Source organism: Phocoena phocoena, chromosome 2 (assembly GCF_963924675.1).
Source record: "Phocoena phocoena chromosome 2, mPhoPho1.1, whole genome shotgun sequence".
Lineage (NCBI taxonomy): Eukaryota > Metazoa > Chordata > Mammalia > Artiodactyla > Phocoenidae > Phocoena > Phocoena phocoena.
This window is the reverse complement of record NC_089220.1, coordinates 115274779-115285392: the sequence shown is the minus strand read 5'-3', so window position 1 is coordinate 115285392 and position 10614 is coordinate 115274779. Positions and strand designations below refer to the sequence as shown.

Sequence of the window (10614 nt, the reverse complement as noted above, 5' to 3'; positions counted from 1 at the left end):
TGCTTCCATTCTCTGCAGGCTTCTGGAAGGAAGTACAATGACTGAAACATTCACAGGACCTCAGCAGCCCCTCCATTTCCAGTTCCCAACCCCCCCAATGCCCCCCCACCCCAATACTGCAACTGCACAGAAAGCAACAAACAAGTCTTTTCAATGTTACATTTCATTCAGATAGATCTGTAATCTCACAGTGATGAGAGGAGAAAGTCAGGCCTTTAATAATTATAATAAAAAAAATAAAAAAGCTTACAAACAGCAATGCAACATTTCCTCCCCCCTCTCAAAGTGATGGATTAACAGCTGGTAGAGGATGCAATGACTCAGAATCAAAAATAAAAACAAAAACACAAAACAAGCCAACCCCTGGAACAACCCACACTGTCAATGACTTTCCATACATAATTCAAACAAGTAGTCAAACGTCAACCACTTGTGGAGAACACCACAGACTTCCTTGGTTTTTGATAGTGTTTTTCTTTTGAAGGTAAAATAAAATAGGACACAAATAAAATTGTACATAAATGCCAACGTCTACACTCCATAAAGGCGATGCCGTCGCAGCATGAAGACACAGCCTGACCACAAAGTGAAACAGAGGTTGCACTTCTTGCCTCTTCCCTGGACACAAAATTTTGGCCCATGGTGCCCAGTCCTGCAGGGTGTCGGCAGGCAAAGGGAAGCTGCCTTGACACGGCGTCTTCCAGGCCGACCGGGAGAAGGCAGGCGGCCAGGCCTGGAGCTGGCCTCACGCGGGGGTGCTGGCCGGCGGCCTGCTCACTCTGTGTTTTCAAGTGCTGTCCTCTCGTGCTCTGTACAACTCCTTGTTTTCAAGGCTAAGTCCCAAGACTTCTAGACTCAGGTCTGGAGTCACGTCCCGGTCAAGGTCGTCATGCTGTCGTGATGGCATTTAGGTCCTTCATCAGTCCTTCCAGGTGGGCCATCTCTTTGGTCAGCTCATCTGGTTCATAGCTCTACAGAAAAGAGAACAGTTACCAGGCACAGTCCAAGCAGCCGTCCAGAACGAGGGCCCACAGAGAGACGTCAAAGCGTCAAGTGGTCAGTGACAACACTGCCTAAGAGACTGGACCACCCACGCCCCTGCTGGCCCAGCAGCATCAGAGGTTGCAGGATGTGCCCAAGCCAGCAACCACTCATTTCTTTCCACTGCAGAATGCCTTTCCTCCAACCCACACTGCCAGGGTCACGAGGACCTCACTCGTCCCTTCTAGTCTCTGTTGGACCCAACACAGTTGGTATGTCCCCTGTATCTCTGGGCCCCAAGCTCTCCTCCTAAGAGAGTCCTGTACCTGGAAATGCAGAGGCAGAACATATTTATTGGAATGTGGGAGTGAAAGATCAAGGAGAGACCCTGTTGATTTTTGTTTTGACAGCAACCATGCAGGCACGTTCCTCTCCAGCATCCTGCTCAGGAAAGGTCATGAAGGGGGACTAAGGGGAAAAAGAACACGTGGATGGTTCAAACCAAGACAAGAGGACCAGAGAGACAGGACACAGTTAAAAGGAAGGCAGGTGGGTGGGCTGGTGTGACAAGCTAATCCAAGCAGATCAAACCCTCAGCACAGCCCCAGCTCACAGGAGCTGCTCAGTGCTCGCCTGATGAGTGAGTGAGCGACTCTGCCTCACACTTCTGGGCCAGCACAGAGTATCAGCGTGCCCAGCGCACTCTCAGGCCTTGGGACATGCACCTAGTCATCCTGGCGGGGCTGGTGGCCCTGCGAACTCACACTCTCGGAGTCTTCCAGCATCCTTGTGGTCTCCTGCACTTCAGGGGCACTGGGAACCACCACTGGCATAGGAGGCCGGCTCCTTCCTAAAGTCCCAATGGAGGCCGTCTTCACCGCGTGAATGTGATGGTTTAGAGCTGAGGGGGAAAGGGCACCATCAGGTGTGTGGCTGAGCTTGCTCCCCCAGACCTCACGAAGGTACCCAAGGTCCAAAGGCTGCTAAGGGTGAGGGATGCACCCAGACCCAGGGCAGAGATCCTGCTCTGAAAAGGCCCTGGAACAAGATGGCAGGAGGGAGAAAGCAGGGCATCCAAGAGGCCAAATGTTCCATTTGGCTTTAGAAAGCACATCTCCTAGTCCAGTTGCTCTCAAAGTGTGGTGACCCAAGGGCCCCTGGCAGGATATCTGGGAGGTCAAAACTCTTTTCATAATAATGCCAAGACAGTTTTTGCCCTTCCACCAATGGTACAAAAGCAACAGTGGGTAAAACTGCTGGAGCCTTAGTACAAATTAAGGCAGTGGCACCAACCTGTCAAGTCATTCACGGACATGCAGACTTGCAAGTTTAAAAAGAGCCAGTTTAAGATCATCGTTAATGAAGTAGCAAAAATTATGTTATGAAATCTCAACCTTGATTACACATCTTTTAAATATTCTAAAATAGAAATATGGGTAAAATACTTCTGCTGTACACCAAAGCATGATAGCTGTCTTCAGTAAAGGGACTTGTAATTGAGTTGTGAGCTGAACTGCTGCTTTCATCACGAAACATCAATGTTAGGTCAGAGAAAGACTGACACACAAACCGGTTATTCAGACTTGAGCATTTGGCAGATATTTTCTAGAAAGTGAATGAAGTAAAGTCAGTCACTTCAGGGAAAACAACAGACAGTACTTATTTTCAATGATAAAATTTAAGTTTAAAGTGAAAAATCAGAATTTTGAAAAACTTGTATCTGCCACCATGAGCTTGAGAGCTTCCCAATACTTCTAGACATTGCTGATATTAATGAATGTATTTTTAGATACTGTTTAACAAAATGTATCAAAATTCGGAGGATCTGTGTAACTTAGTGAACCATTACTTTCCAAAGACCAACATGTGATGTTCAGTACCGCGCATTCAAAGTACAAGATATATGGATTTATTGGAACAGAGTACAAATAATTATATGGTTTCTGATTCCACATTACAAACAAACCTATAAGAAACTACAACTTGTTGAGTTTGCCGTAGTACCAAAAAAGAATATCCACAGTTGTCTTTAAAGGTTATAAAAATAATCTTCCCTTTTCCAACTACATATCTGTGAGGCCAGATTTTCTTCAACCTAAACAACATATTGCAACAGATTAAATGCGGAAGCAGGTGTGAGAATCCAGCTGTCTTCTATTAAGCCAGACATTAAAGAGATCTGCACAAATATAAGACAATGCTACTCTTTATTATGAAATAGTTATTTTTCAGGAAAAATATGCTATTTATCTTAACATGATAGATTTATTGCTATTTTTAAATGAATAGTTTTCAAATCTGTTTTGATTTCTAATATAGTAAATCATGATAGGTACAACCCATGTGAAGAAAAGCTCTTGTGCAGCTACAACAGCTTGTAAGAGTTAAAAAGCGTCCTGAGACCAGAAAGCCTGAAAACCAGTGATTTATTCTGAAACAAACCATCATAATAGAGAAAAATGTGAAAGAGTAGGAGGCAGAAAGCACGCCTTGGAGGTGAGAGGGCTTTTGCTGAGCTGGGTGAACTCGAGGAGTTAACTTTCCTTCTGCAGGGTTATTCCTCCACTCTAAGGTTCTTGCTTGTTTCTAAGTCTTGGCCTTCCTGACCCTTCTCCAGCTGGCAGGAACCCTATGGAGTGAGGCAACTCTGGGAGGAGGCTGGACAGACCACATCTGTTGTTCATACCCATGCCACTGGCTTTTACCGCCAAGGACTCTGCACCCAAAACACAATTCAGAAAACCAGCCCTTGCTCCCTGCCAAATTATTCTCTGGTTTATGTATGTTCCCAAAGGAGGAGCCCTTACACTCCCTGAGAGGGGCAATGCACCCTGCAACACTAAATTGCAGGGATCAGCTTGGAGGACATTTGCTTTGTTCCTCTGCAAAGAAGAGGGGACTTGCGCCATAAGCCGGAGCCAAAGGGCCCCTCCAGTGGTGCTGCTGTCCCCACTCACCTTGCTGGGATAGTAACGGTGTGCTTGGCAACGCTGGATCATAGGTGGGAGGACCTGGGGGAGGGATTGCTGGCACAGCAAAGCTCTTCAGTGGGTGGGAAGGGCGAACGTGGGCTGTAGGAAGACTCTGGCCTGAATCTTCCTCTTGGGAGCTGGCCAAGTAAGAGGAGCTGGTAGCACCTTCAGGATCCTGGTGATCAGCACAACATGTCTGAGACGAGGAGGCTGGCATGGTGTCAGTGCTGGGGGTGTTTCGAACAGATTCTACAGCAGGAAAGTCCAAATGTTAGCATTTATTTTACCATTGAACATATGCACATTCCAGGGTTCTGGCTACCTCTAAGGGCTCCTGAAACCAGCTCAATAAGCACTTAGGATCAATGCTAGTCCAAGGGAACATGGATTAGCACCACTGTCAAGGCTAAGTAAGAACAGTCTGATCTAAGCATCCCGAACAATTTTGTCAACCAAATGCTGGATTTGTTTCACCTACACAACCAAGTGGTCACAATTTTACACATTTAAAGTTCTTCCCAGTACTCACTATGGAGCACATATCAAGGTTCCTGAGATGTTGTCTATTAAGATGTAAATAAGAAGAAAGAAGGGACTTCCCTGGTGGCACAGTGGTTAAGAATCTGCCTGCCAATGCAGGGGACACGGGTTCGAGCCCTGGTCTGGGAAGATCCCACATGCCGTGGAGCAACTAAGCCTGTGCACCACAACTACTGAGCCTGTGCTCTAGAGTCCGCGAGCCACTACTGAGCCCATGTGCCTAGAGCCTGTGCTCTGCAACAAGGGAAGCCACCGCAATGAGAAGCCTGCGCACCTCAGTGAAGAGTAGCTCCCGCTGGCCGCAACTAGAGAAAGCCCGCATGTAGCAACCAAGACCAACGCAACCGTAAGTAAGTAAGTAAGTAAGTAAATAAATAAAAGGAAGAAGAAAAGAAAACTGAAAATTTCAGTCATTGATTGACAGTCTCAGAGACTAGCCTTTCACAGACAACATGTCTTACCACCAAGACTGGCTGGGTACCTGACAAGGACCAGCTCTGCCTGCGAGGCCTGGTGGTCACTGCAGGAGAGGCACACAGGCCCTGCACGCTCTCTGGCTACTGTGCACACCCTCCCCTGAGCAACAGCCCCACAGCTCAAGTGAGACCTGGACAACCAAACAGTCCAGAGGTCTGTAAATGGCTTTAAGATCATGCCATGAGGTATTTGGGGGTCCAGAGAAAGAAAAAGCCTGGAGACGGGAAAAACTCAAGAACATGACAAAAATCTCAAAATATGTGAAGAGGGGTCAGAGTTGTTCTGGAAGGCAGCATGGGGGGTAGTAAAAGCACTGGCTTTGGAGTCAGATAGACCTGAACCCTAATCTCTACACACAGACTGAGCGAACTTGGCAGTCACCAAATCTCTGAATCTGTTTCTTCACCTATAAAAATAGGGAGAATAACACATAATTCACCGAGGATTAATTAAGAAAATGTATGTAAAGTGGTATACACAGGGTTTGAGTAATTGATAAGGTTCTTTTCTTTGTAAATTACCCGAGTGCTTACTCTGAGCCAGGCACCATGCTAAGTGCTTTATACTCATTAGCTCATTCAATCCTCCAGTAACTCATTAGACACTGGGAGGTTAAGCACCGCCCAAGGACACAGAACCAATGGGGCAGGATTCCGAATCCCTGCCCGAGTCCCAAGTCCATGCTCCATCCAATACACATCACACTGCTCTTCCATGCCCAATAGCACCTGTCCCCCGACTCTGCAGGGGCAGAAGCAGCACCAAGTCCCAGGGAGGCCATATGAGGAAGACCTTTCAAATAGTGTGAGCTGGTGCAGATCACCATCCCCACCCTGAGGAGGGGTCTGGAGGATACCACCTCAGGGCCATAGGCTGCACCAGGTAGCCTGAAGGAGGGCCTCCCTTGATTCCTAGCGTCCTCAACCTTATTAAGGAAAATAAACCCTTTTAAGCAGTAATGCATGAGCAATCTGCAGAAATCCAACCTTTCCCTGCCTTTGTTGCTGAGATAGCAATGAATCTGTTCCCTTGGGCTCTCAGGAGATGGGCCATGGCAGTCATGAGTGCTACTCCCTTAACTTAAAGGCCTTGGGTCCCAGCAATGAGGGACTCATACACCCTCCCCAAGTGTTGAGAGCCTGGCTGTGATAACCCTCCCAGGCCTAGGTCACTTCTTGTCCTTTCCAGGGGTTCGCTGAGGATCTCACTTCTTACGCTTGCTCAGGTCAGCTATCACCACACCTGGGGAGCTGCTGGTCCCACCCTGTGTGATCCTGGGCCGGGTGGAAGCTGGTTAGCGAGGGTTACAAGGATGAGGAGAGAAAAAGCAGGCTCTGGCCTGGACCATGTCAGACTGTACTGGCAGATATGTTAGGTCAGCTCTGGGCACACAGGCCTACCTTGGATGTCTCAACTGCCTTAATTTGATGCATATGCTTCTGAGGGCCAGAAATGGTGGGAAACATGAAAAAGGAAAAGAGGGTTGCCTACGTGAACCAGAGTGTGGAGCAACTCCAGAGGGTACCAGCACACTGTATTCTCTGTGAAGGGTGTGCCCTGAAATTGTGCAACACCTCTGGCCCACGAGGAAAAGTATGTTGTAACTAAAATTTCTGCTTTGGTGAGGGACCCTACTTCCCGACTGACCTCTCAGAGTTGTCTAAGACACACAAAGTGAACAGTGGCCGAGCGCTTGGGCAAGTGGAAAGCACGCTTTCTGCATCAGGTGGTAGTGACATAGTAAATGTCCAAGGAAAAGACACAGCCAATGCCCTCAAGAGCAAAGATGGCCCTGGACAAGGTCTACTCATGCCAAGCCCACATCTACAGGTCTGTGGTAATATTGGGCTCTAGAAACACAGGAAAACACAACAGGAGGAGAACTTTGATCACTTCTAGATACCTGCTCTACATTTCAAATCTATCTTCAGTAGCTCCATTACAAGTTTTACCTTCTTTTATCTCCTCTGGTCATTAGAACAGGAAACCCTTTAGTGGTACAAATAGTTACTTTTCCTCTTTTCGCTTTCCGCCTGAATCCATACAGAACCAAGCTTTTATCAACACTGGACCACTTGGACGAGGGGTGGGCGAGAGCCCTATGCTTCTTGCCAACCTTCAACCCCCTCCTTGTCCAAGAGGGAGGAGGAGGGGGCTGATCTGATGGGAAGACCCTGCCATGCACTTAGGTAGGCCCATGTCCCAGTGGGTGAGGCCTTTCTGCCTTAAAAATGGAGAAACAGAGTCAGGACACAAAAACCACTTTCTAAGAGCAGGTTTGGAGGGCTGCTTTCTTGTCTGTTCTGTCTGAGATTATGTCTGTGAGGCAGCCTTTGGTTCTCCATAGCCTCCTGTAGACTGTCTTTCCCTAAAGGCAGGACCCCACACCTGGATTTGGAGGGAGGGGGAGACCAATTTTAGACATGAGTTCAAGCAGCATTCTCCAAACCAAGTAAAGGTTTGGGAGTAGATAACTTTCGGAGTTATCAGGCATCTCTTAATAAGCTTTGACCTCCATTTGATGCTTTGGGTATGTTTATAATTGATCAAAACGTTAAGGAGGAAGGGATGTTACTGGCAACCCAAGCTTCTAGCACGAAGTTTTGAGGTTCTTTTAAAATGGAATTCACTTGAAATTCCCTTATTTTCCAGAACTACCAAAACTTAGTTCTACTAGTAACATATGTAACTATTAAAAGATAAGTTTCAAATGATGGAAAAAGAGTACACTGTATAGATGAGAAGTGGTTTTTTTTGCACCTTAAAACTGAGAAGGTGGAAATTAATTTTCAATTAATGAGGAACAGTATTTATTCCATTTGCTGTCCTCTCACCTTCACTTTTTCTTCCTTAAAACTGTTTCGATACAGCTGTTTCTTAAGATTTCCAAACTGGGACATGTTAGTCTGGCAATGTATATCTTTAAATACACTGCAGATTGTCAGGCTAATTTCCTATCTATTTTTAGAGATGATCTATGCCTGTGAGCCCTTTCTAATTTCAGTAATCCACTAGGCAACCTGAGGTTTACAATATGCACAAGCTCAACATGGCCACTGGCCCTGCTGTCCCCAGGTGTTGCTCTTACTTTGGTACATGGCAGAAGTAAATAATTAAGGCCTAACATTAGAACTACCTTATGGCTGCCCTAAGAACCTTCCCAACATTAGGCAAAGGCAACATCTAGTGTCTGAAAATCACCCAGAATACATTTTCCTTTCAAACTGGAGGATTAAAAAAATAAACAAACTGAAAATATGACAGAATTAAGAGGCAAGATGATGGAACAAGACATGGTTATGTGATTAGAGTTACGTTTTTACTAAAACAACACCTTGCCCTAAGCACTTAAAACGTAGGGGAAAAAAATGGACTGAATTTTATAGAAACAAATTTGAGTCAGTAACAGAAACGTTATGATAAACAAATAACACTGAAAAAAAATTCCAAATTGTTCTAAGCAGGGCAAGTCCTCCCCATTGCAGCCTGCCGATGCTTTTTGGAATGCTTTCCACCTGGGGCTCCATCCTCATCTCTCACCTGTGGAATTGGCCCTGTCTGAAAGGGACATGGATGTGCCAATGGGCCATGAGCTGCCCGGGTGGTAGAGATGACTGCGAGCTGGAGAAGCGAGGCTGCTGGAGTGGAAATGATGGTGAGGGTTATCGAGGGAATGGATGGGATGGGCACTAATCACAGCTGTGAATGAACACAAGACAGAGAAATGCTTAACATGCTTGCACAGACACACACATATCACAGTTCAAGAGCAGTTACCCCGCGCCCCCCTCCCATACTGTACGACCACTTCCTTGGCTTTTTGGTGGCAGATGGCTGAATTTGGACAATTAGCCATGTGGGTTTTATACTTGCTTTAAAAAATCAACACACTCCTATGCATATGTCTCTAGATATACACAGAAAGAAAAAACCCTGATGATTTTTACTAAAATGTTAACAGTGATTATCTTGTGGGGAAGAGTGGTGAAGAATCAAAAAAAAAATTTCTTTTGGTTTATCTTTATTTTCCAATTTTTCTACAATAAATATGGATTATATGAGTTATTAAAAATATCTCCTTGAATATTTCATAAAATATAAATCCATAAGCAAATAAATGGTGGTTTGGGTATCTATTATTTTTTTCTCTTGCTTAAAAAGACAGAAGTCCCGGGCTTCCCTGGTGGCGCAGTGGTTGAGAGTCCGCCTGCCGATGCAGGGGACACGGGTTCGTGCCCCGGTCTGGGAAGATCCCACATGCCGCGGAGCGGCTGGGCCCGTGAGCCATGGCCGCTGAGCCTGCGCGTCCGGAGCCTGTCCTCCGCAACGGGAGAGGCCACAACAGTGAGAGGCCCGCGTAACGCATAAAAAAAAAAAAAAAAAAAGACAGAAGTCCCTTTTCCTTTGAGTATATTCCTAATTCATTCTGTCTTTTCTTACTTGCTGAATGAAGCATGAAATAGGTATTTAGGCTGAATGAATAAGTAGCTGTTTAATCAGCTTTCATCTTAAAAGGAATGCAAGTGGAACTGAATTCTTACGTTACAATCTAGTACTAAAAGCATGAAACACAGGCCTAGGGCACCATCTCTTCCTGCTTCCAGTCTGGGAGCTCAGCCACATCCATTCACATATTAAAAGATAAACGGATTTTTCCTAAATTGCCTCTTTCCTTCCCACACTGGCTAAGGAATTCAATTTGCTGCATTTAGCAAACAAATCCAAATTTTCACACAGATGTTCCACATACAACTTTCTATGAAGACAAAGTGCTTCTTTAATGAGGCTTCATTATCAATCCCAGAGATGCAAACAAACAAAATCAGAAGCCCAGTTGGGATATAAACTTTTCTTAGGTACTCCCATAGAGTAGCTGGAGAAGCAGAATGTTTAACATCAAGATAACCAGCTCTAAATCCCCCAAACAGGTAAACAGGCAGGGTTGGCTAGGAACACATGGGATCTTTTTATTCTTCCCTTTAGGCAAGGACTTCACAAACTTTGTGATAAAACTTAACTTGCCTTTGGAGTCTCTTAAAATGCCTTGTCACCAAGAATCTCCCTAGATCCTTGGGGAGCCACTCAACACGACTGGTGAAGAAAATCCCAGTCAATAAAATAGAGGCCTTGGGCTTCCCTGGTGGCGCCGTGGTTGAGAGTCCGCCTGCCGATGCAGGGGACACGGCTTTGTGCCCTGGTCCAGGAGGATCCCACATGCCACGGAGCGGCTGGGCCCGTGAGCCATGGCCGCTGAGCCTGCGCGTCCGGCGCCTGTGCTCCGCAACGGGAGAGGCCACAACAGTGAGAGGCCCACGTACCGCAAAAAAAAAAAAAAAAAAAAATTGAGGCCTTTATTCTGCAGCTTTCTCTTTGCCACGTGCAAACAAGCAGGTGGCACAACCAGCCAGGGACCCTGGAGCAGTGCTGCCTCTCCCCACCTCAAGGCCTGGGAAACTAATCAGGGGCTTTCCCTGCCCTCAGGGATCAGAAGCTGCAGGTGGTCCCTTGGAATAAAATACAACTTGGAAAATCTGGCTGAGCAGAGGTCTTAGGGCAGCTTGGCAGTCAGCATCTCCTCCAGGGGAAGACAGGTAGTTTTCAGAAGTAGGGTGTTTCAGAATCAATGTTTTCCAGAATTAAGGCT

The 10614-nt window shown here is 46.2% G+C and overlaps 1 protein-coding gene across 4 annotated transcripts in view; it reads right to left on the bottom strand.

Moving 5' to 3' along the window:
* Positions 1 to 454: 454 nt before the first annotated feature.
* Positions 455 to 10614, bottom strand: part of NEO1 (neogenin 1) — a 239684-nt gene continuing 229524 nt past the window's right edge. For 3 of the 4 annotated variants that reach the window (XM_065871044.1, XM_065871046.1, XM_065871047.1), the window contains 4 exons: positions 8511 to 8669; positions 3939 to 4202; positions 1746 to 1882; positions 455 to 971 (listed from right to left, as the gene is read on the bottom strand). In XM_065871044.1, coding sequence (XP_065727116.1) covers positions 888 to 971; positions 1746 to 1882; positions 3939 to 4202; positions 8511 to 8669 — 644 coding nt within the window. In that variant the 3' untranslated portion in view covers positions 455 to 887. The remainder of the gene's footprint in view (positions 972 to 1745; positions 1883 to 3938; positions 4203 to 8510; positions 8670 to 10614) is intronic. The other variant, XM_065871048.1, reaches the window with a different exon arrangement.